The sequence below is a fragment of the Vipera ursinii genome, assembly GCF_947247035.1.
Source record: "Vipera ursinii genome assembly, chromosome: 2".
In the NCBI taxonomy this organism is placed as follows: Eukaryota; Metazoa; Chordata; class Lepidosauria; order Squamata; family Viperidae; genus Vipera; species Vipera ursinii.
This window is the reverse complement of record NC_139513.1, coordinates 16,891,547-16,916,694: the sequence shown is the minus strand read 5'-3', so window position 1 is coordinate 16,916,694 and position 25,148 is coordinate 16,891,547. Positions and strand designations below refer to the sequence as shown.

The window sequence follows — 25,148 nt, the reverse complement described above, 5'->3', positions numbered from 1 at the left end:
GTGAGGGAACGGCCCCCACTGCCTTGGCCCTGGCCCAGAGACCCTCCTTCTGCCAGAGACCCTCAGATCTGTCCCACTCCTGCCCGGGCCCCCATAGGCACCCTTGATGTGAACGATGTAGAGCTGGCCACGCCCACCCAGTACGCCACACCCACCCGGCCCCCTGAGGGCAACCGCAATGCTGATGCGGCCCTCAATGAAATTGAGTTTGACACCCCTGGAGTAGATAGAACGAGCGTGTTTTTCAACCTTATGTCACTAGATGGCGCTCTAACAAAGAAGCAACACTCGGGCCTAGAAAACAGCGAATACGGTTCAGTAGCGGCATTGCTAGTCTACTGGAGGGCTAGAGGCGGAGAAGGAAACAGTAGAAACGATAGAGGATTGGCTTCCTAGAGGGAATTTTGGAGAAAGGGCAAAGGAACCTCCTCTTCCGGCTCACCTATGGGAGTATGATGGGCTCGCTGATGTCTCTTTTGTCGTTTGGAGGGTCGAAGCGGCTCCTGGGAGGTGAGTGGAGGGCAGGTCGGAAGCAAGTCGGGCTGTTTCGTTTCCTCCGCGGTGTGGAAGCAGCGAAGGGACAAAGCCGAAACATGGGTGATGCTGCATATTCTTTCTCTTCTCCCAATGTTATTATCCTTCGGCTGCATGATATAAAATTGCTGCATGTGATTTTCTGCTGGGAGATTTGGGACATTTAAAAAGTCACTGTTTCATATTTCTTATCAACCTCGGTCTTCTCGTAACAACTTTCACCTTTCTAAAATTAGATGAGACAAATTGAGCGGATCCATTTCTGAAACATTTTGAAGACTTAAACAAACATAGATTTTCTACATGCATAAATTTATAGCTGTGTATTTATGTCTGTGTGTGCATGTATCTATGTAAACCTAAGTATTTTCAGGTAATTTTAAAGCAGTTTGCAATGATAATAATTTCTGATTTACCCAAGCTAACCAGAATTTAATGATTTCAAATATGAGTGGCTATTTGAACTTCGATTTTGCTAGTCTTCTATGTGCCTAGTAAATCATAATGAACGTTAGCGGTTAAAGCAGCATTTTGATATGTTTGCTTTTTCATAGTAATATATAGATTTTCTTTTGCTCTTTTCACAGATTCTGCGGCAATAATAATAATAATAATACATTAATATAGATCTTATAGATAAAGAGGATGCCAAGAAGGGCACTCTGGACAACAGAGAGTGAAAAGCAGCATCAAAATGCGAGACAAACCATCAGTCAAAATCTTTCCCACTTCCTCCTGAAAATGTTAAAACTCTTCTCTTTGCTCAGCAGATGAAAGAAGACAAAGGAAAGAATAACAGGAACAGAGTTTTCAGGTGGAAAAATAGATCATGTGGAACTCAAGGAAACATTGCATGAAAAGGTAAAAAGATATAATTACCAAATTCAGAAAAAGTGGGAAATAGCTAGACATCAGTGGGAAAGAGAGGATCCTTTGGATAGCCAAAGGCATCAATAAAAGCCTTTCAGAAAGGACAGTGTGTCCTGAATCAAAGCACCACCAGATAAGGGATGATTAATATTTTTGGACTCCTTGTAAAACCAAGAATATCAGTGTTGAAAAAATCTCACAGACTGCCTATTGTGGAAAGAAGAAAAAAACAGATTGCAGATCACATGTTTGAAGTGTGGCAAAAGCGTTGCTCAGAACAGAATTCCATTGATTCATGGAAGGACTGATTCAGGAGGAGCAGCTCTACCAGTGCTCCCAATGTGGCAAAAGATTTAGCATGGACACCAATCTGGTGAGACACAAGAGAACTCACACTGGAGGGAAACTCTTTGAATGTCCTCTTTGTTGGAAAAGTTTCACACGGAATTCTGAACTGGTGAAACACCAGAGGACTCACACGGGAGAGAAACCTTATGAATGTCTGTATTGTGGGAAAAGTTTCAGTCAGAGTTCAAACCTGGTGGTACACCAGAGGACTCACACAGGAGAAAAACCGTATGAGTGCCCGGTTTGTGGGAAAAGTTTCAGTCGTAATTTCAGCCTCATGGAGCACCAGAGGATTCACACAGGAGAAAAACCATATAAGTATCCAGATTGTGGGAAAGGTTTCAAGCATAATTCCAAGCTGGTGATACACCAGAGGACTCACACGGGAGAGAAACCATATAAGTGTCCAGATTGTGGGAAACGTTTCAAGTATAATTCCAAGTTGGTGATACACCAGAGGACTCACACAGGAGAGAAACCATATAAGTGTCCAGATTGTGGGAAAGGTTTCAAGTATAATTCCAAGTTGGTGATACACCAGAGGACTCACACAGGAGAGAAACCATATAAGTGTCCAGATTGTGGGAAAGGTTTCAAGTATAATTCCAAGTTGGTGATACACCAGAGGACTCACACAGGAGAGAAACCATATAAGTGTCCAGATTGTGGGAAAGGTTTCAAGTATAATTCCAAGTTGGTGATACACCAGAGGACTCACACAGGAGAGAAACCATATGAGTGTCAGGAATGTGGGAAAGGTTTCAGTCAGAATTTCCAGCTGCTGAAACACTGGAAGACTCACACAGGAGAAAAACCATATGAATGTCTGGATTGTGGGAAACGTTTCAGCCAGAAATCCACCCTGATGATACACCAGATGACTCACACAGGAGAAAAACCATTTGAGTGTCCAGTTTGTGGGGAAAGTTTCAAGCATAAATCCAAGCTGATAATACACCAGAGGACTCATACAGGAGAGAAATCATATGAGTGTCCGGATTGTGGGAAAAGTTTCATCTGGAATTCCGAACTGGTAAGACACCAGAGGACTCACACAGGAGAGAAACCATATGGGTGTCCAGATTGTGGGAAAGGTTTCAGGGAGTATTGCAAGCTGGTGATACACCAGAGAACTCACACAGGAGAGAAACCACATGAGTGTCCGCATTGTGGGAAAGGTTTCGTCTGCAATTCCGACCTGGTAAGACACAAGAGGACTCACACAGGAGAGAAACCATATGAGTGTCTGTTTTGTGGGAAAAGTTTCGTTCAGCATTCAAACCTGGTGATACACCAGAGGACTCACTCAGGAGAAAAACCACATGAATGTTCACATTGTGGGAAACGTTTCGGTCAGAAATCCGACCTGTTGAAACATCTGAAGACTCACACAGGAGAGAAACCATATGAGTGTGTGTTTTGTGGGAAAAGTTTCATTCAGCATTCAAGCCTGGTGATACACCAGAGGACTCATACGGGAGAGAAACCATATGAATGTCCAGATTGTGGGAAGGGATTCAACTCGGATTTCAACCTGAAAATACATAGGAGGACTCACACAGGAGAAAAACCATATGAGTGTCCAGATTGTGGGAGAGATTTCAGTACTAGGTATAGACTTATAAATCACGTAAAATTACACATAGGAGAGTAACCATTCAAATGCCCAGATTATGGACAGTGTTTTGCAGAAAATTCCTCTCTTATTACAGAAGAAATTCCACATGAGGAAAAATTTGATCTTGAATTTTGTTTTATGTCTCTTACCGGAAGCCTAGTTGAGAAATTATTAATTTCTTGCATGATTCTTTTTAGTCAACCATGTCTTATTAAACATGAGAGAAGAGATCTGAGCTTCCTTTGTCTGGCCCAGTGCAGTTGTTCCCTTTCACTGAGTCATGGTGAACTGTTGTGCTGGGCCAGAGAAAGCGAGCTTAGATCTGTATTAGGTATGTTTGCCACCTTCAGTTATTTGGACATATAATAAACATGGGATATGTATCGTTATTTATTAAGCAAGTGTATTTAGCATTCCAACTAATGGTGACTCTACACAATTTACAGCAATAAAACCTGAATACAGAAACTAATAGACCCCATACATTACAAATGGAAAATGCAAAGCCCCCATGGTTAACATTCACTTGCCCTATAAACACAGGGCACGTCAAGCAAGATTGGTGGCATTTTGATGTCTGCGAGTTCCAAAACGGTGATTCTTGCTTATGTTCCATTTAGAAGTTAACCAGGCCTTACTACCCATTGGGAACCCCATATTAATACAACATACCTTAGGTGCGGCCGGAATTTGAAAACAATGTTTAATATGGCCCAGTACTTGAGTAAAATGGTTTGACTGAGATCAGCATATGTGGGACTGGTTGGGGTAGATTTTAGGGGTGATACTGAACTATAATTCTATCTTATTTGACTTATCTTTCAAATTGTTGTGTTTTATTCCAATTTCATTTTAATTTGTTTTTATAGGATTTTATTAGTAATTGATGTTTGGAATTCTGTATTCCGATATGGCCTATGGGCTGATCAATGAAATGAAATAACTATTAAAACCAAGTGCATATAAACAAAAAGCTGGTTACAATTCAAGCTCCTCATGGGCTGATGCCTCTTCTTATCCCAGTGCTTAGAGGGGAAATATTCTTTGCTTTACGGAAGACGAGAAGGATAAAGGCCTAACACACTTCAGGGGGAAGAGTGTCTCATAGGGCAGGGTTTGCAATGGGAAAGGCTCACTTCTTAGCTCCTATGAGATTGCAATATTTAAGGGAAGGGGTTAGGAGTGTGTGCCCCCTATTTGACCTTGTAGAAAAGATAAATGCAAAAATAATAAAGGGATCCAGTGGTCCAGTGCAGTGATCCAAACAGGAGGTGACTGAGACACAAGAGACCCATGTGAAAGGCCTCCCTCTCCGGAAAGGGCAGGATTGGTGCAATCTATGCAAAGCCCCTCCCCCAGCCATGGCCTCCCTTAGCAGGAGCCGTCACTCCACGAGGACCCCCAAGTTGTGCACCAGCTGAGTTGCCCAGGTCTTTTTCTCCTGCGCAGCCTTTTCTCTGGGTGGGAAAGTCAGAGCTGCAAGAAGAGGGTGAGTTGAAGTTCCTGGCCGCCAACCTTTCATTGCCCTCTTCTGCCGCACTTAGAAAAGATCTTAATCTACGGAAATGCCTTGACATCCTCTGCCAGGAAAACCTCTCATGATTTTCTTCTGCATAGCAAACTGCTGTTGATAGTGAAAAGCAGCCCAGGTGACCACATTGCTTAGTGAGGGCAATCTTGGCAGTTCCAGTTCCTTTTGCAACTCTTAAGACCCATGGGTCATTAAGTGAGGACCTCATGTAATTGTGACGTGGGAAGAGGTAGGAGTCCCAGGCAAGCAAGCTAGCAGGTGAGAGCTATGGACAGGTGGATGGTTTCCAGGCCTCCTCCCTTTCAGGGCCTGGGGGAGGATCTGTCCTAAAGACTCCAGCAGACTTTCTACCTTAGGCTGAGACCTTAACCTCTGTACCAAATTGCCTCTCAGATCTATCTCAAGTTTCCTATTTTGTATATGATCTGTATCTACTCTTGTATTTTTTCCAAAAAGTCGATAACACTATATTTCCATTTCCCTCTGCTCAAACTGTCTTTATCGGTACAGTATATCAACTTTCTCTATTCCTAAACTCTACATTTCTCAAATCCTAATCTCCATAGCTACCTCTTCTCTCTCTCTCCATCCTCTATTTATCTAGCTAACTGTCTCCAACCATTTCCTATAAAGTTCAGTGTCTCTTTTATTTTATTTATTTTATTTTAATCCCATTTATATCCCGCCCTTCTCCGAAGACTCAGGGCGGCTTACAATCTTAGAAGCACAAATCACTGTGCTTAGCAATAGCCTTCATTCTATGTATATGCCTGCTTATTAGGGCTTTCGCCCCCCCAAGCGGCATTATTACAAAGTCAGCTTATTGCCCCCAACAATCTGGGTCTTTCTTTCTTTCTTCTTTCTTCTCTCTCTGCTCCAGTAAGACCATCCAGAGAATCTACCTCTTCTTTTGCACAGATGTGAGTCATCTGGGAGGAAAATGTTGGCCTGGGTTTCTCTGAGGAATCAGGCCAGGATTCATTGTTAAGAAGGGTTTTCTTCTAGTTAGCTGAGGAGACACAATTTCCAAACAGGAATGTGTATAAGAATCACTTGATAGAAGGAGAAAAGGCATATACTGTACGATCTGGTTTTTTCCCCCAATATCTTGTTTATTGATGATTTTGTACTGTTTTGGTATGTTTTGAATATATTAAACTTCTAATTAAAAAAGAGAAACGCCTTTGTGTGCACATGCATACTACCGTTCTTTTTAAAATGCTTTCAAAGATTTCTTTGAAAAGTATATTAGTTTTTTTGGGGAAAAGGCCTATTGTTTTTACAGAACAGTAAGAAGACATACTAGCCTGTGAAGAAAATACATTTTATATATTTCTAATTTCATGAGCCTTGCTGAAGCTTGAGAATTGTACGTAGGAAGGCCTTTGCTATGCTATAAACCGGTCTTAACCAGAAATTGCTGATACGATAGTTACTACTAGAACTAGTAGCCATAAAAGATAATTTGTAAACAAGGGCTAGGTGTGACAGAATTTGAATAATGGGAGATGTAATCCGGTGAGGAATAATGTATTCGCTTTAGCTGCTTTGAATAGGTTGTGAAGCCCTGAGTATTCAGCCAATGAGGAAAAGGTGGGAGGTAAATTTGCAATGGCAATAGGGAAGATAAAGAATATTTACTAGTTAAGGTATCTCCACTGTACCTGTGTGCACGAGAAACACCATCTTTGCAAAGTAGTTCATTCCTGAGTCAGCTGACTCAGGAATTCTGTGAGTTGAAGTCCATGAGTCATAAAAGAGCCAAGGTTGCCTTACCCCTGGTCTAAGGAAATTACAGAAGCACCTGGCATTCAGCAGACTTCAAATCAGCCCTGGCCAGCAGGAGTGAGGCCAGTTCCCTTGGATCCCCTGAAATGTTGGTGCTTCCATGTCTCAAATACTTGAGAGCCGCAGGAAATCAGTCATAAAGTTTCAGGATGTAGTGATGAGAGCAGGACACCCCCTCCTCACCCCAACGAGAAAATACCTTGGGAAATGCAGGAAGAACCCAATACAAACTAGGATGTAGAACTGGCTGGAAGAGTCTCCACTGATCCCCAAGGGCAGGGATCTTCAAACTTGGCCCTTTTATGATTTGTGGACTTCAACTCCCAGAATTCTTCAGGCAGCATGCCTGGCTGAGGAATTCTGGGAGTTGAAGTCCACAAGTCATAAAAGAGCCAAGTTTGAAGACCTCTGCCCAAGGGCTTCAATGTTGCCTGATGGCATATTGTGCTCCCCCCACGGATGCTTTCCCTTGGTTTAGTTCCTGCAAGTGAAGCTCCTGGCTCAGTTGCAGCGACGATGCGAGACCCCAAAGGGCGGACTCGGGCTAGATCGTCCTGGAGAAAAGTGACGGATGTGGTGGCTAAAAATGGAAAACTGCTCTTAATGAAAACATCTTGGAAACGCCGGAGAAAGAATGAGCGTATTTTCAGGCTCTCGTCACTAGGTGGAGCTCTAACACAATAACAGCGCCTGGAAAGCTCCAATATAATCAGCATCGCTGCTGGCTGAATTGCAACATCCAACCGGAGGGAGAGCAGCTAAGGTCAAAGGGAGTGGAAACCATCGAGTATTGCTAGAAAGAATGTCGAGGATAGGACAAGGGCTGAGGAAACGTCCTGTTCCGAGTCATCCACGGGAGGATGAGAGAGATGTATAGAGCGGCTCTCGTGCTCTTCCCAGGGACGAAGCAGCAGCTGGAAGGTGAGTGGAGGGCAGGTCGGAGGAGGAGAAGCCGAGAGCAAATAGATTTGCCTGGTTTCCTCCACGGCGTAAACGCAGAGCAAGCAACGAGGCTGAAAGATGTCGGCGGCGGCTGCTGCTGCTACTTGTTTTTTTTTGTTTCCAAATGTTTTTGCACTTATGCTGCATGTATAAAACTTCTGCCTGCAATTTTCTCCTGGGAGATGGGAGATGACGCGATAGCAGTATTCCAATCTTCCCATATTGGAGAGGCTGCCACAAAGAAGAGGGAGTCAATTTGTTTTCTAGAGCAGCAGAAGGCGACATAAGGGACAATGGGTGGAGAGTAAGGAAGGAGAGAAGCAACCTGGAACTAAAGAGAAATTTCCTAACAGTGAGAACAGTTTAACCAGTGGAATAGTTTTCCTGTAGAGCAGGGGTGTCAAACTCAATTTCATTGAGGGCCGCATCAGCATTGCGGTTGCCCTCAGGGGGCCGGGTGGGTGTGGCCAGGGTGGGCGTGGCCTACTGGGTGGGCGTGGCTAGAGTGCATATGGCCTACTGGGTGGGCGTGGCCAGCTCTACATCTTCTCATCAAGGGTGCCTATGGGGGCCTGGGCAGGAGTGGGACAGATCTGAGGGTCTCTGGCAGGAGGGTCTCTGGGCCAGGGCCAAGGCAGTGGGGGCCGTTCCCTCACTGTTTCCAGGATGGCTTCGCGGACCGCATGAAACCACTTTGTGGGCCGGATCTGGCCCCTGGGCCTTGTGTTTGACATGTCTGCTGTAGAGGTTGTGGTTGCTTCATCACTGGAGGTTTTTAAGAAGAGTCTGACAGCCACTTGTCTGAAATGATACAGGGTGTCCTGCTTGAACAGGGGGTTAGGCTACAATTCCTACAAGGTCCTTTCCAGCAATATTCTGATTGATATATGTGCACATATGGACACAGAGATATATAAATTCTTAGGTGTCTATTTCTGTGGGCGTGTATGTGTGAATTTTATAAACAAAGCAATATTTTAACTTGAATTTTGCTGGTCTTCTAAATGCCAAGTCAATAATAAATAATAATGTTAATGTCATGGTTGTGATAGATGAAACCCATCAAAAGAACTTCAAGGCAAAATTCTTCCTTAAAGTACATTTATTCGTGATACAAATTATTGGTACTACATACAGTCAGGTCCAGAAATATTGGGACATCGACACGATTCTAACATCTTTGGCTCTATACACCACCACAATGGATTTGGAATGAAACAAACACAATGTGCTTTAAGTGCAGACTGTCAGCTTTAATTTGAGGGTATTTACATCCAACTCAGGTGAACGGTGTAGGAATTACAACAGTTTGCATATGTGCCTCCCACTTGGTAAGGGACCAATAGTAATGGGACAGAATAATAATCATAAATCAAACTTTCCCTTGGTTGCAAATCCATTGCAGACAATCACAGCCTGAAGTCTGGAACGCATAGACATCACCAGACGCTGGGTTTCATCCCTCTGCCAGGCCTCTACTGCAACTATCTTCAGTTCCTGCTTGTTCTTGGGGCATTTTCCCTTCAGTTTTGTCTTCAGCAAGTGAAATGCATGCTCAATGGGATTCAGGTCAGGTGATTGACTTGGCCATTGCATAACATTCCACTTCTGTCCCTTCATAAACTCTTTGGTTGCTTTTGCACTATGCTTTGGGTCATTGTCCATCTGCACTGTGAAGCGCCTTCCAATGAGTTCTGCAGCATTTGGCTGAATGTGAGCAGATAATATTGCCCGAAACACATCAGACTTCATCCTGCTGCTTTTGTCAGCAGTCACATCATCAATAAATACAAGAGAACCAGTTCCATTGGCAGCCATACATGCCCACGCCATGACACTACCACCACCATGCTTCACTGATGAGGTGGTATGCTTAGGATCATGAGCAGTTCCTTTCCTTCTCCATACTCTTCTCTTCCCATCACTCTGGTACAAGTTGATCTTGGTCTCATCTGTCCATAGGATGTTGTTCCAGAACTGTGAAGGCTTTTTTAGATGTCGTTTGGCAAACTCTAATCTGGCCTTCCTGTTTTTGAGGCTCACCAATGGTTTACATCTTTTGGTGAACCCTCTGTATTCACTCTGGTGAAGTCTTCTCTTGATTGTTGACTTTGACACACATACACCTACCTCCTGGAGAGTGTTCTTGATCTGGCCAACTATTGTGAAGGGTGTTTTCTTCACCAGGGCAAGAATTCTTCGGTCATCCACCACAGTTGTTTTCCGTGGTCTCCCGGGTCTTTTGGTGTTGCTGAGCTCACTGGTGCGTTCCTTCTTTTTGAGAATGTTCCAAACAGTTGTTTTGGCCACGCCTAATGTTCTTGCTATCTCTCTGGTGGGTTTTTTTTGTTTTTTCAGCCTAATGATGGCTTGCTTCACTGATAATGACTGTTCTTTGGATCTCATCTTGAGAGTTGACAGCAACAGATTCCAAATGCAAATAGCACACTTGAAGTGAACTCTGGGCCTTTTATCTGCACATTGTAATTGGGGTAATGACGGAATATCAGATACCTGGCCATGGAACAGTTGAGAAGCCAATTGTCCCATTACTATTGGTCCCTTACCTAGTGGGAGGCACAGATGCAAACTGTTGTAATTCCTACACCGTTCACCCGAGTTGGATGTAAATACCCTCAAATTAAAGCTGACAGTCTGCAGTTAAAGCACATTGTGTTTGTTTCATTCCAAATCCATTGTGGTGGTATATAGAACCAAAGATGTTAGAATTGTGTTGATGTCCCAATATTTCTGGACCTGACTGTAGTTGAACCCAAGAACTACATTCCCATCCCCCAGATACAAAGTAACAAAGCACAACTCCCACCCCCAATTAACTGTCATAAATCACATTCCCCTTAAAGTGCAGGATTTGTCCTCAGCTCCACAGCCCACCAAAACGTTATCAACTTGTCCTTGGATTCCCACAGCAGCGTTATTATTATGGCTAGCTGACCTTACATTCCAATACCCCCCCTCTCTGCTGCACCTAATTTCTAAAGTAAGAAAAAGCATGTTAAAGGAATTGAGAAAATGGCTGCATTTTCATCAGTTGTCAGAGCGGAAACATCCAATGTTAGCAGCATTGACAGGTTAAACGAGAATGTTGATGTTTTCGTGGTAATATATGTTGGTTTTTTGCTGCTTTCACACATCCTGTACCCATCTGCTAAACAATAATGAAACTAATCCATTAATATCAATCTTACAGATAAAGAGGATGCCAAGAAGAGCACTCTGCACAACAGAGAATGAGAAGCAAGACAAACCATCACCCAAAACCTTTCCCACTTCCTGCACAAAGTTTGAAAACTTTTCTCCTTTCTCATCAGAGGAGAGACAATGGAGTGAATAACAAGTTTTGAGATGGAAAAAATAGAGCATATGCAACTCAACGAAACATTACACAAAAAGTCAAGGGAGATAATATTCAAATAAAGAAAAAGTGTAAATTACTGGAAGTCGTTGGGATAGCAGAAGAGAAACCATATGAGTGCCCAGATTGTGGGAACGGTTTCAGTTGGCATTCCCTCCTGGTGCAACATCGGAGGACTCACACGGGAGAGAAACCATATGAGTGTCCAGAATGTGGCAAAAGTTTCAGAAAGAATTGCTACCTGGTTATACACCAAAGGAGACACACGGGAGAGAAACCGTATGAGTGCCAAGATTGTGGGAAAGGTTTCAGTTGCGATTCTGACCTGGTAAAACATCAGGGGACTCACACAGGAGAGAAACCATATACGTGTCTGTATTGTGGGAAAAGTTTCATTCAGAATTCAAACCTGGTGATACACCAGAGGACTCACACAGGAGAAAAACCATATGAGTGTTCAGATTGTGGGAAAGGTTTCAGTCACAAATCCGACTTAGTGAAAGATCGGACGACTCACATAGGAAAGAAACTGTATGAATGTTCAGATTGTGGGAAAGATTTCACTTTCAATTCCGACCTGCTGGAACACCACAGGATTCACATGGGAGAGAAACCATATGAGTGTCCAGACTGTGGGAAACATTTCAGGTTTAAATACAAGTTGGTGATACATCAGAGGATTCACACGGGAGAGAAACCATATGAGTGTCTGGATTGTGGGAAAAGTTTCAGTCACAATTCCAGTCTGATGAATCACCAGAGGACTCACACAGGAGAGAAACCATATGAGTGTCCAGATTGTGGGAAAAGATTTATCCGGAATGCTGACCTGGTAATACATAGGAGGACTCACACAGGAGAAAAACCATATGAGTGCCCAGATTGTGGGAAACGTTTCAGTCAGAATTCCAGTCTGATGACACACCAGAGGACTCGCACAGGAGAAAAACTGTACGAGTGCCTGATTTGTGGAAAAAGTTTCAGTCAGAATTCTTGCCTCTTGCACCACCAAAGGACTCACAAGGGAGAGAAACCATATAAATGTGCAGATTGTGGAGGAAGTTTCAAACGTAAAACCATGCTACTTATACACCAAAGGATTCACACAGGAGAGAAGCCATTTGAGTGTCCGGATTGTGGGAAAAGTTTCAGTCAGAATTCCAGTCTGATGAATCACCAGAGGACTCACACAGGAGAGAAACCATATGAGTGTCTGTACTGTGGGAAAGGTTTCAGTCAGAATTCCTATCTGGTGGTACACCAGAGGACTCACACAGGAGAAAAACCACATGAGTGTTCAGATTGTGGGAAAGCTTTCGTTCACAAATCCCACCTGGCGAGACATCTGATGACACACGCAGGAGAGAAACCATATGAGTGTCTGTATTGTGGGAAAACTTTCATTCAAAATTCAAGCCTGCTGATACACCAGAGGACTCACACAGGAGAAAAACCACATGAGTGTTCAGATTGTGGGAAAGGTTTTCGTCAGAAATCTGACCTTGTGAAACATCGGACGACTCACATAGGAAAGAAACCGTATGAGTGTTCCAATTGTGGGAAAGGTTTCACTTTCAATTCCGAACTGGTGATACACCAGAGGATTCACACGGGAGAGAAACCATATAAATGTCAGGATTGTGGGAAAGGTTTCAGGCTTAATTACAGGTTGGCGATACACCAGAGGACTCACACGGGAGAGAAGCCATATGAGTGTCCAGATTGTGGGAAGAGATTCATCCGGAATTCCGACCTGGTAAAACACAGGAGGACTCACACAGGAGAAAAAACATATGGGTGTCCAGATTGTGGGAAAAGATTCATCCAGAATTCTGACCTGGTAATACACAAGAGAACTCACACAGGAGAAAAACCATATGAATGCCCAGATTGTGGGAAAAGATTCATCCGGAATTCCGACCTTGTAATACATAGGAGAACTCACACAGGAGAAAAACCATATGAGTGCCCAGATTGTGGGAGAGATTTCAGTAGTAGGTATAGACTTCTAAATCATGTAAAGTTACACATAGGAGAGTAACCATTCAAATGCCCATATTATGGACAGTGTTTTCAAGATTCCTCTCTTATTACAGAAGAAATGCCACATGAGGAAAAAATTGTTCTGAAAATGTGTTTCTTGTCTCTTACTGGAATCCTTGCTAAGAAATTATTTCTTACATGATTCTTTTTAGTCAAGCGTGTCTTATTAAACATGAGGGAAAAGATCTGAGCTTCCTTTTTCTGGCCCAGTGCAGTCATTCCCTTACACGGAGACAAGGTGAACTGTTGTGCTGAGTGAGAGAACGTGAGCTTAGATCTGTATTAGGTATCTTGGCCACCTTGAGTTATTTCTACATATAATAAAGGCAGGGTATGTATCTTTATTTGTTAAGGAAATGTATGTGGCACTCCAACTCATGGTGACTCCACAAGATTTGCAGAAATAAAACCTGAATACAAAAAGCAGTAGAAACATACATTGCAAATGGAAAATGCAAATACCCCACGGTTAATATTTGTCCTATAAATACACGGCACTTCTAGCAACAATGATGGCATTTTGATTTTCTGGGAGTCCCCAAAACTTGATTCTTGGTTTTGTTCACTTTAGAGGTTAACCAGGCCTCCTGGCCTTACTAACTACCCATTGGCAACCCCATATTAATACAACATATCTTAGGTGCGACCAGAATTTAAAAACCATGTTTAATATGGCACAGTACTTGAGTAAAATGGTTTTGCTGAGGTCAGCATATGTGGGACTGATTGGGGAAGATTTTAGGGGTGATACTGAGATATAATTCTAACTGATTTCACTTATCTATCAAATTGTTGTATTTTACTCCAATTTCATTTTAATTTGTTTTTACACGGTTTTATTAATGTTCGGAACTCTGTATTCTGATATGGGCAATGGGCTAACTAATAAACTAAACTATTAAAACTAAATGCATATAAACAAAAAACTGGTTCCAATTCAGGCTTCCGATGTGCAGGCGCCTCTTCTTATCCCAGTGTTTAGGGGAAAAGACCTTCCAACCTCTCATTGCTCTCTTCAGCTGCACTTAGAAAAGATCTTAATCTGCAGCAATCTCTTGAAATCCTCTGCCAGGAAAGCCTCTCGGGATTTAGCAAACTGCTGTTATAAAGCTGGCCAGGATGCCAACTGCCCCAAAGTGGGGAAAATTACTCTTTCACGCCTCTCCTGAGCTTGGAGAAGAAATATGGGTAATTTGCAGGTTGAGACAGGAATTGGCATCAGATTTTAATTTAATTTAAATAACTTATTGAGATTTCTATACCGCCCTTCTCCCTAAGGGACTCAGGGCGGTTCACAGGGCATATATAAATAACAATACAAAAATTAAAAAACAATTAAATCAATGCCCAAGTTAAAACAAGAATGATAAAATAATAACAAGCCTATAAAAACCCATATACCCCCATCAGGCCAGACCCGCTAGTTCAAATAAATGGGTCTTCAACCCGCGACGGAAGGATCGGAGGTCTGATGCCGTCCGGAGCTCAACCGGCAGTTGGTTCCATAATGCCGGAGCACCCACAGAGAAGGCCCTCCCCCTGGGGGCCACCAGTCGACATTCCTTGACCGGAGGCACCGAGGAGGCCCTCTCTGTGGGCACGCACAGGGCGGAGGGGAGTTGACGCCAGCAGCAGGTGGTCCTCGAGGTATCGCGGACCCATGCCATGTAGGGACTTAAAGATCATAACCAAAACCTTGAACCTTACCCGGAAGACAACTGGTAACCAATGCAGCTCACAGAGCAAAGGTGTAACATGGGAGTACCGGGAAACTCCCAAGACAACTCTCGCGGCCGCATTCTGCACCAGTTGGAGCCTCCGAGTAGTCTTCAAGGGAAGCCCCATGTAGAGAGCATTACAGTAGTCTAGGCGAGAGGTCACGAGCGCATGAGTGACCGTACATAAGGCCTCCCGGTCCAGATAGGGCCGCAACTGGCGCACCAGGCGAACCTGGGCAAAAGCCCCCCTAGTCACGGCCACTATATGATCCTCCAAAGTGAGTCGTGAATCTAGGAGGACTCCCAAGTTGCGAGCCCTATCCACAGGGGGTAAAAACTCACCCCCCATAGAAAGAGATGGAACATCCCAGGTGTCCCGGGAAGCCGGAATGTACAGCCACTCAGTCTTGTCAGGGTTGAGTTGAAGTCTGTTCCTCCCCATCCAGACCCGAACCGCCTCCAGGCAACGGGACATCACAGCGAGGGCATCACTGGGGTGGTTTGGGGTCGAAATAAAAAGTTGGGTATCATCAGCATATTGATGATACCCAACTCCAAAACCACGAATGATCTCACCCAGCGGTTTCATATAGATGTTGAACAGGAGAGGCGAGAGGACCGACCCCTGAGGAACTCCACAAGCGAGAGTCCTAGGGGTCGACCTCTGCCCCCCTGCCAACACCGACTGCGAGCATCCCAGGAGATAGGAGGAGAACCACTGAAAAACTGTGCCTCCCACTCCCAGTCCCCTGAGACGCCGCAGCAGGATACCATGGTCGATGGTATCGAAAGCCGCCGAGAGGTCTAATAGGACTAGGACAGAGGAATATCCCCTATCCCGAGCCCTCCAGAGATCATTCACCAGAGCGACCAATGCCGTCTCCGTGCTATGCCCGGGCCTGAAACCCGATTGGTAAGGGTCCAGATAATCCGCTTCATCCAGGACCAGAGGGAGCTGATGCGCCACCACACTCTCAACAACCTTCGCAAGAAAGCGAAGGTTGGAGACTGGACGAAAGTTGTTCAATACAGCTGGGTCCAAGGCAGGCTTCTTGAGGAGAGGTCTCACCACTGCCTCCTTCAAGACGGTGGGGAAATAACCCTCACTCAAAGAAGCAGATATGACCGCCTGGAGCCAGCCTCGTGTCCTCTCCCTAGCTGCATAAACCAGCCAAGAAGGGCACGGATCCAATAAACGTGGTGGAACTCAGCTTCCCCATAATCCTGTCCACTTCATCAGGGGTCACAGAATCAAACTCCTCCCAGATAACATTGACAGGACCGCCCGTGTCCTGATCGCCAGACTCTGCCCAGCTGGAGTCCAAACCGGTCCGAATCCGAGCGATTTTATCCGACAGATGTTGACTAAACTCCTCGGCACGACCCTGCAAGGGATCCTCCCTCACCTCCTGATTAAGAAGGGAGCGAGTCACCCTAAACAAGGCGGCCGGGCGATTATCTGCGGACGCGATGAGGGTGGAGAAGTAATTACACCTCGCCTCCCTCATCGCAGCGAGATAAGACCTAATGTAGGTTCTTAACCGCAATCGGTCGGGTTCAGATCGGCTGGACCTCCAGCAGCTCTCTAGGCCCCGTTTCCGACGCTTCATCTCCCGGAGCTCCGCGGAGAACCATGGAGCTCGCTGGGATCTGCACCGGGTCAGGGGCCGCAAGGGTACAACCCGGTCAAGTGCCTCAGTGGCTGCTCTTTCCCAGGCTTCCACTAAGGCATCCGCCGAGTTGTGAGCAATGGAGGCAGGTGGGGACCCCAGCGCCGCTTGGAATCTATCAGGATCCATTAGGCGTCTGGGGCGATACCATCTAATTGGCTCCGTACCCCCACGGCGGGGGGTGGCAAAATGGAAGACCAGCCGCAGGAGGTGATGATCGGTCCATGACAGGGGCATAATAAATGGAAAGCCCCCACCAAGATCATCCAACCACCGTCCAGATAAAAAAATCAGGTCAAGGGTGTGGCCTCCCTCATGAGTTGGCTCAGAAATTACCTGCGTCAGGTCCATGGCCGTCATGGAAGCCATGAACTCCCGAGCGAGCTCAGATGAGCCTCCCAGGGATGGTAGATTGAAGTCTCCCAAAACTATAAGTTTGGGGAACTCAACCACCAACCCCGAGAGGATATCGAGCAGCTCGGGCAGGGCTGCCGCTGCGCGACTAGGCGAAATGTACACGAGCAGCAAGCCCAACTGCGCCCCAGAACCAAATCTCACAAAGAGAGACTCACACCTGACTATCTGAGGAACGGTGGTCTCCCGCGGACATAAGGTCTCCCTAATGATCACCGCCACACCCCCACCCCTACCTTGAGCTCGAGGCTGGTGTAGCACCCGGAAGCCTGGTGGGCAAAGGTCAACCAAAGGGATCCCACCCTCTGGGCCCAACCAAGTCTCCGTGATGCAAGCCAGGTCCGCATGCTCACCCTCAACTAAATCCACTGCTAAATCCACTGATTTTCCACTGCTATCACATGACCACAGGCATGCGAGGCCACTGCAACTCTAGGCCCCCGTGGCTCTTTAAGTGAGGACCTCATGTGATTGTGATGTGGGAAGAAATAGGAGTCCCAGGCAATCAGCCAGCAGTTGAGAGCTACGGACAGGTGGACGGTTTCAAGGCCTCCTCCTTTTCAGGGCCTGGGAGAGGAACTGGCCTAAACACCTCAGCAGACTTTCTGCCTAAGATTCCCACTCATTTCCTAGGCTGAGGCCTTAACCCCTAGAACAAAATGTCTCTCACATAAGTTCTTCAATCTCCGTTTCCTATTTTCTGTATAGTTTATGTCTACTCTATACCGTACTTTCAAAAAGCCACTGTCCATCTTTCTCTGTCCAAACGGCCTGTATCACTATATATCCTTTCTCTATTCCTAAACTCTGCATTTCACTAATCCTAATCTCCATACATACCTAGTGCTACTGTTTTTGCCACCCCCCTAGTCTATTTAGCTAGTGTGAGATTTAAGAACCCAAAATTTGATACAACTCAAAGACATTTGGTCAACAAAAACAAAGATTTATTGAAAAGAAAATTGAAAATAAAAAAAAGAAAAACATTTGCTAGTGCGGCCTCTTAGACCCTTCCCAAATTGAATTGAGTTCAAAGAGCGCCCTGAGCAAGTTTCAAAGTAGGCATTTTATACTCTTTCACAATACACGCCACCCCTAAGAAGCTTAAGTCATTCTTTGAAGTTGTTTCCTATTTCTAAAGGGGTCCTTCTGACCATTTCCGTCTGACAATTATGATCGGTTATGATCTTATCTAGATCTTATCTCGTTTACTTGTAATTTCCAGCTTGGTTGTAATTTCCACGTTGGGCTGATGTTCCTATCTCTCGGAAGCTTTTACCAAGTCATTGCTGATTACCATTTGTGAGTCACTTTGCCTGGGTAGGAAACAGTTAGCCCCATACATTGGTGTTGCATTTTATAAAATTCATTTATAAAAGAATAACCTTTATTGTTTCCTTCACAAGGTAGCTGTCTCGAATCATTTCCTATAAAGTTCAGTGTGTCTTTCATCTTCTTTCTCTGCTCCAGCAAGACCATCCAGAGAATCTACCTGTTCTTTTGCACAGATGTCAGTCATCTGGAAAGGAAATGTTGGCATGAGTTTCTCTCAGGAATCAGGCCAGCATCCATTGTTAAGAAGGGTTTTCTTCTAGTTAGCCGAGGAAACACAATTTCCAAACAGGAATGTGTATAAGAATCACTTGATAGAAAGAAGGAGGGAAGGCATGCACTGTACGATCTGGTTTTTTTTTTCCAATTTCTTATTTATTGATGATTTTCTATTGTTTTGGTGTGTTTTGAATATATAAAACCAGGGCTTTTCAACGTTTTCACCCATTGTGCCACTTTTAGGATATGGCAACATCTGAGTACCACCAGTCACCTAGCAAGGTATCAAAAACTTGATGACCAAAAAAAAAAAAAGGAAAAAAGTGATGAAGTACAAGTAGTCCTTGGCTTACAAAAGTCCACTTAATGACTGTTCGAAGTTACAATGACACTGAAAAAAGAGCCCCCCAAACCACAGCCGAACAAGACACCTGCCTGCCCGCCTGGCGGCACTCTTCCTCCTGTCCAAGGTTTTCACTGTTGTGAGCATTTCTGTTGAGAATTGGCAGTGTGTGGGGGGTGAGGTGTCGGGGTGTTTGGTTTTTATTACCCTCCCCCCTCTACTGGGTGGTTGTAGCAGGTTTTGGTCACTTCACATGACCCTGGGACACTGACTGTCATAAATATGAATCAGTTGCCAACCGTCTGAATGTAAATCACAAGACCCTGGAGATGCTGCAAAATTCAAGCTGATCGGCGCTTCTTCTGGGCTCAGCAGAAGCGCCAGGATCAGCGCCGAGCTCCAGCTGGAGCATGGTGCTTCCACTGAGCTCTGACAGCCCTGCAGCTCCAGCCATTTCTCGCTCAGGCTTGTGTGGTGCTGCCACCGGTTCAGCTCATTCCCCTCCCCCGCTACCACTTTTTTAGGATGGTTGTGTACCACCTGCTAGATGCCAATGGTGCAACTAGACAACAAATCCAACAGTTTGGGTTTACAAATATAGATGTCTTTTTGAACTCCCTTTTCCTAGGGCCTGCTGTGTATGTGTCTCACTTACTTTGACTTACTAGATGTTGCTAAGGAAATTACAGAAGCACCTGGCATTGAGCAGACTTCAAATCAGCCCTGGCCAGCAGGAGTGAGGCCAGTTCCCTTGGATCACCTGAAATGCTGGTGCTTCCATGTCCCAAATACTTGAGAGCCGCAAGAAATCAGTCATAAGGTTTCAGGATGTAGTGATGAGAGCAGGACACCCCCTCCTCACCCCAACGAGAAAATACCTTGGGAAATGCAGGAAGAACCCAATACAAACTAGGATGTAGAACTGGCTGGAAGAGTCTCCACTGATCCCCAAGGGCAGGGATCTTCAAACTTGGCCCTTTTATGATTTGTGGACTTCAACTCCCAGAATTCTTCAGGCAGCATGCCTGGCTGAGGAATTCTGGGAGTTGAAGTCCACAAGTCATAAAAGAGCCAAGTTTGAAGACCTCTGCCCAAGGGCTTCAATGTTGCCTGATGGCATATTGTGCTCCCCCCACGGATGCTTTCCCTTGGTTTAGTTCCTGCAAGTGAAGCTCCTGGCTCAGTTGCAGCGACGATGCGAGACCCCCCAAAGGGCAGACTCGGGCTAGATCGCCCTGGAGAAAAGTGACGGATGTGGTGGCTAAAAATGGAAAACGGCTCTTAATGAAAACATCTTGGAAACGCCGGAGAAAGAATGAGCGTATTTTCAGGTTCTCGTCACTAGGTGGAGCTCTAACACAACAGCGCCTGGAAAACTCCAATTTAATCAGAATCGCTGCTGGCTGAGTTGCGACATCCAATCAGAGGGAGAGCAGCTAAGGTCAAAGGGAGCGAAAACCATCGAGTATTACTAGATAGGATTTCGAGGAGACCACAAGGTCTGAGGAACTTCCTCTTCCGAGTCATCCACGGGAGGATGCAGAGATGTAGAGCGGCTCTCATGCTCTTCCCAGGGACGAAGCAGCAGCCAGAAGGTGAGTGGAGGGCAGGTCGGAGGAGGAGGAGAAGCCGGGAGCAAGTAGATTTGCCTGGTTTCCTCCACGGCGTAAAAGCAGAGCAAGCAACGAGGCTGAAACATGTCGGCGGCTGCTGTAGCATGTTCCTTCCGTTTCCAAATGTTTTTGCACTTATACTGCACGATTAAAACTTCTGCCTGTAATTTTCTCCTGGGAGATGACACGATAGCAGTATTCCAATCTTCCAATTTCCTAACAGTGAGAACAATTTAACCAGTGAAACAGTTTCCCTCTAGAAGTTGTGGGTGCTTCATCACTGGAGGTTTTAAAGAAGAGACTGGTAGCCAGTTGTCTGAAATTTTATAGGGTTTCCTGCCTGAGCAGGGGGTTGGACTGGATGACCTCCAAGGTCCCTTCCAGCTCTATTCTGATTGATATACGTACACATATGGATGCAGAAATATATAAATTCTTAGGTGTCTATTTCTGTGGGCTTATTTGTGTGAATTTTATAAATGAATCAATATTTTAACTTGAAATTTGCTGGTCTTCTGTACGCCAAGTCAGTCATAAATACTAATGTTAATATCATTATTCTTCCTTAAAAGTACATTTATTTGGGATACAAAGTATTGGCACTACAGTTGAACCCAAAAACTCAACTCCCTTCCCCCAGATACAAAGTAACAAAGTACAGCTCTCACCACCAATTAACTGTTATAAATCATATTCCCCAATTAGCTTAAAGCACGAGCTTTCTTCTCAGCTCTACAGCCCGCCAAAAGTACAATTTTGATGTTTTCATGGTAATATAGGTTGGTTTTTTTGCTCCTTTCACACGTCCTGTACCCATTTGTTAAACAATAATAAAACTAATCCATTAATATCAAACTTACAGATAAAGAGGATGCCAAGAGGAGCGCTCTGCACAACAGAGAATGAGAAGCAGCATTAAAATGCAAGACAATCCTTCACCCAAAACCATTTCCATTTCCTGCATGAAGTTTGAAAACTCTTCTCCTTTCTGCCTTCTCATCAGAGGAGACACAAGGGAACAAATAACAAGAACAGAGGTTGCAGATCACAGCTGATTTTGCAGGAGACGATCCACCCGGTGAAAAGCAATGCAGATGTTTGGAGTTCAGCAAAAGCTTTACTCAAGAGTACCTCCCTTATGATTGATGGAAAGACCCATGCAGGAGAGAAGCTCTACCAGACATCCAATGTGAGAAAAGATTTACCATGAACACTAATATGGAAAGACACAAAAGGTCTCACGCAGAAGAGAAACCATATGAGTGCCCAGATTGTGGGAAAGGTTTCAGTTGGCATTCCCTCCTGGTGCAACATCGGAGGACTCACACAGGAGAGAAACCATATGAGTGTCCTGATTGTGGGAAAGATTTTTCTTGGAAATCTGTCCTGGTGAACCATCAAAGGATTCACACAGGAGAGAAGCCCTATATATGTCGTGATTGTGGAGAAAATTTTAGTCAGAATTCCTACCTTGTGAAACACCAGAGGACTCACATGGAAGTGAAAGCCTATGAATGTTCAGATTGTGGAAAAGATTTCAGTTGTAATTCTGACTTGGTGAAACATCGGAGGACCCACATAGGAGAGAAACCATATGTGTGTCCTGATTGTGGGAAAGGTTTCAGTCGCAATTCAAACCTGGTGATACACCAGAGGACTCACACAGGAGAAAAACCATATGAGTGTTCAGTTTGTGGGAAAGGGTTTGGTCACAAATCCCACCTGGCAAAACATCTGATGATTCACACAGGAGAGAAACCATATGAGTGTCTGTACTGTGGGAAAAGTTTCAGTCAGAATTCAAACCTGGTGATACACCAGAGGACTCACACGGGAGAAAAACCACATGCGTGTTCAGATTGTGGGAAAGATTTTGGTTACAAATCCCACCTGGTGAAACATCTGACGACTCACATAGGAAAGAAACCGTATGAGTGTTCAGATTGTGGGAAAGGTTTCATCTTCAATTCCGACCTGGTGGTACACCAGAGGATTCACACGGGAGAGAAACCATATAAGTGTCCAGATTGTGGGAAAAGTTTCAGGCTTAATAACAAGTTGGTGATACACCAGAGGATTCACACCGGAGAGAAACCATATGAGTGTCCAGATTGTGGGAAAAGATTCATCCAGAATTACGACCTGGTAATACACAAGAGGATTCACACAGGAGAAAAATCATATGAGTGCCCAGATTGTGGGAAAGGATTCATCCGGAATTCATACCTGAGAATACATAGGAGGACTCACACAGGAGAAAAACCATATGAGTGTTCAGATTGTGGGAAAAGATTTATCCGGAATACCTACCTGGTAATACATAGGAGGACTCACACAGGAGAGAAACCATATGAGTGTCCAGATTGTGGGAAAAGTTTCATCCAGAATTCTGACCTGGTAATACACAAGAGAACTCACACAGGAGAAAAACCATATGAGTGTCCAGATTGTGGGAAAAGATTTATCCGGAACGCCGACATGGTAATACATAGGAGGACTCACACAGGAGAGAAACCATATGAGTGTCCAGATTGTGGGAGAGACTTCAGTAGTAGATATAAACTTGTAAGTCATGTAAAGTTACACATAGGAGAGTAACCATTCAAATGCCTAGATTATGAACAGTTTTTTGCAGAAAATTCCTCTCTTATTACAGACGAAATTCCACATGAGGAAAATTTTGATCTTGAATTTTGTTTCTCGTCTCTTACTGGAAGCGTAGCTGAGAAATTATTAATTTCTTGCATGATTCATTTTAGTCAAGCGTGTCTTATTAAAGATGAGAGAAGAGATCTGAGCTTCCTTTGTCTGGCCCAGTGCAGTTGTTCCCTTTCACTTAGTCATGGTGAACTGTTGTGCTGGGCCAGAGAAAGCGAGCTTAGATCTCTGTTAGGTATGTTTGCCACCTTGAGTTATTTCTACATATAATAAAGGCAGGCTATGTATCTTTATTTGTTAAGGAAATGTATGCGGTACCCCAACTCATGGTGACTCCACATGACTTACAGCAATAAAAGCTGAATACAGAAACCAATAGACCCCATACATTGCAAATGGAAAATGCAAACCCCCCATGGTTAACATTTACTTGCCATATACAGTAGTGGCCAAAATTGTGGAAACCTTTTGGGAAAAATATATTTTTGAGGTTTGATGGCTAACCACAGCACTTTGGGGAGGAGTAGTACCATAAAATTATATATCAATGGAAAGATAAGTTAATGAAGAATGTAACGCAGACATGTCAAACACAAGGCCCGGGGGCCAGATCCGGCCCGCGAAGTGGTTTCATGCGGCCCGCGAAACCATCCTGGAAACAGTGAGGGAACGGCCCCCACTGCCTTGGCCCTGGCCCAGAGACCCTCCTTCTGCCAGAGACCATCAGATCTGTCCCACTCCTGCCCAGGCCCCCATAGGCACCCTTGATGTGAATGATGTAGAGCTGGCCACGCCCACCCAGTTGGCCATATGCACTCTAGCCACGCCCACCCAGTAGGCCACACCCACCTAGGCCATACCCACCTGCCCCCCTGAGGGCTACCACAATGCTGATGTGGCCCTCAAAGAAATTGAGTTTGACACCCCTGATGTAACGCAACATAAGTTTGTTCAATTTTCTGTACTGTATTCTATGAAAAGTTATAGCCAAATAACCAGAAAAAGGAAGCACAACTTGCTTAGGTTGATATCAGGTAGCTTTCCTTTATCTGATTGTAGCCAATGAGCATGAGCGTTTAGAGAGCCAATCAGGTGTCGTCATGTTTTGGCAGTGAGCCAATCAGATCACAGTAGGATTCAGTCATTGAGGTCATGTATTGAAGCTGAGAGGAGGACATTTGTCAGTGTGTTATGTGATCGCTATCGAGTTGCTTGGGGTTTTTTGTGTTCTTTCGTTTACTGAGCTTGTAAAACGTAAGAAAATTAAAGTAATGGTGCGAACAGTTCACTGGTTCCCCAGAAAGTGATGTAAAATAGTATTATTAAGTGGACAAGGCTACAGTTATAAAGAAATTAGAAGAGAAATTGATGGAAACTTAACCAAAGGTGGCATTTCTATGGTACACTTTCCCCAAAAGGTTTCCAAAATTTTGGCCACTAGTATAAACACAGGGCACTTCAAGCAAGATTGATGCCATTTTGATCGTCTGGGAGTCCCCCAAAGGTGATTCTTGCTTATTTATTTATTTATTATGTTATGTTCCATTTAGAATTTAACCAGGCCTCCTGGCCTTACTAACTACCCATTGGGAACCCCATATTAATACAACATATCTTAGATGCGGCCAGAATTTGAAAACAGTGTTTAATATGGCACAGTACTTGAGTAAAAGGGTTTGGCTGAGATCAGCATATGTGGGACTGATTGGGGTAGATTTTAGGGGTGATACTGAAATATAATTCTAACTTATTTCACTTATCTACGTATCAAATTGTTGTATTTACTCCAATTTCATTTTAATTTGTTTTTATAGGATTTTATTAATAATTGATGTTTGAAATTCTGTATTCCGATATGGCCTATGGGCAAATCAATAAACTAATATAACTATTAAAACCAAATGCTTATAAACAAAAAGCTGGTTTCTGGCGCCTCTTCTTATCCCGGTGTTTAGGGGAAAAGCTATATATTCTTTGCTTTATGGAAGACTAGAAGGATAAAGGCCTAACACACTTCAGGGGGAAGAGCGTCTCATAGGGCAGGGTCTGCAACAGAAAAGGCTCACTTCTTAGCTCCTATCAAATTGCAATATTTAAGAGACGGGGTTTGGAGTGTGGGCCCCCTATTTGA

At 44.4% G+C, this 25,148-nt stretch overlaps 3 protein-coding genes across 9 annotated transcripts in view; all 3 read left to right on the top strand.

Annotated features, from left to right (window-relative positions):
• The first annotated feature begins 462 nt into the window (after positions 1 to 462).
• Positions 463 to 25,148, top strand: part of LOC310635371 (uncharacterized protein) — a 50,092-nt gene continuing 25,406 nt past the window's right edge. The window contains exons 1-2 of one of the 3 annotated variants that reach the window (XM_083354233.1): positions 463 to 510; positions 1,122 to 4,433. In XM_083354233.1, the coding sequence (XP_083210359.1) occupies positions 1,700 to 3,406 (1,707 nt within the window). In that variant the 5' untranslated portion in view covers positions 463 to 510; positions 1,122 to 1,699 and the 3' untranslated portion in view covers positions 3,407 to 4,433. Of the gene's footprint in view, positions 598 to 1,121; positions 4,434 to 25,148 lie in introns of those variants that run through there. The other 2 variants (XM_083354236.1, XM_083354232.1) reach the window with 2 other exon arrangements.
• On the top strand, positions 7,520 to 23,706 carry LOC310635373 (uncharacterized protein). 4 transcript variants are annotated; one of them, XM_083354239.1, is made up of 4 exons: positions 7,520 to 7,610; positions 10,843 to 11,335; positions 11,770 to 13,001; positions 18,647 to 19,587. In XM_083354239.1, the coding sequence occupies exons 2-4, from the start codon at positions 11,121 to 11,123 to the stop codon at positions 18,661 to 18,663; spliced, it is 1,464 nt and encodes a 487-aa protein (XP_083210365.1). In that variant the 5' UTR covers positions 7,520 to 7,610; positions 10,843 to 11,120; the 3' UTR covers positions 18,664 to 19,587. The 4 variants fall into 4 exon arrangements, with proteins under 4 accessions (XP_083210365.1, XP_083210364.1, XP_083210367.1 ...); XM_083354238.1 differs by lacking the exon at positions 18,647 to 19,587 and having other exon boundaries at positions 11,770 to 13,235; XM_083354241.1 differs by lacking the exons at positions 10,843 to 11,335; positions 11,770 to 13,001; positions 18,647 to 19,587 and adding an exon at positions 21,222 to 23,706 and having other exon boundaries at positions 7,564 to 7,610.
• LOC310635370 (uncharacterized protein) overlaps positions 20,335 to 25,148 on the top strand; it is a 74,727-nt gene continuing 69,913 nt past the window's right edge. The window contains exon 1 of one of the 2 annotated variants that reach the window (XM_083354226.1): positions 20,335 to 20,581. The gene's annotated coding sequence lies outside the window, so the exon portion shown is untranslated. The remainder of the gene's footprint in view (positions 20,582 to 25,148) is intronic. The other variant, XM_083354225.1, reaches the window with a different exon arrangement.

Excerpts from the sequence above, each read along its gene's own strand:
- LOC310635373 (XM_083354238.1), top strand. The coding sequence starts at position 11,121 with ATGAGTGCCCAGATTGTGGGAACGGTTTCAGTTGGCATTCCCTCCTGG. Across the intron at positions 11,336-11,769 it reads TCAGTTGCGATTCTGACCTG|GACTCACACAGGAGAGAAAC; the intron begins GTAAAACATCAG and ends GAATCACCAGAG.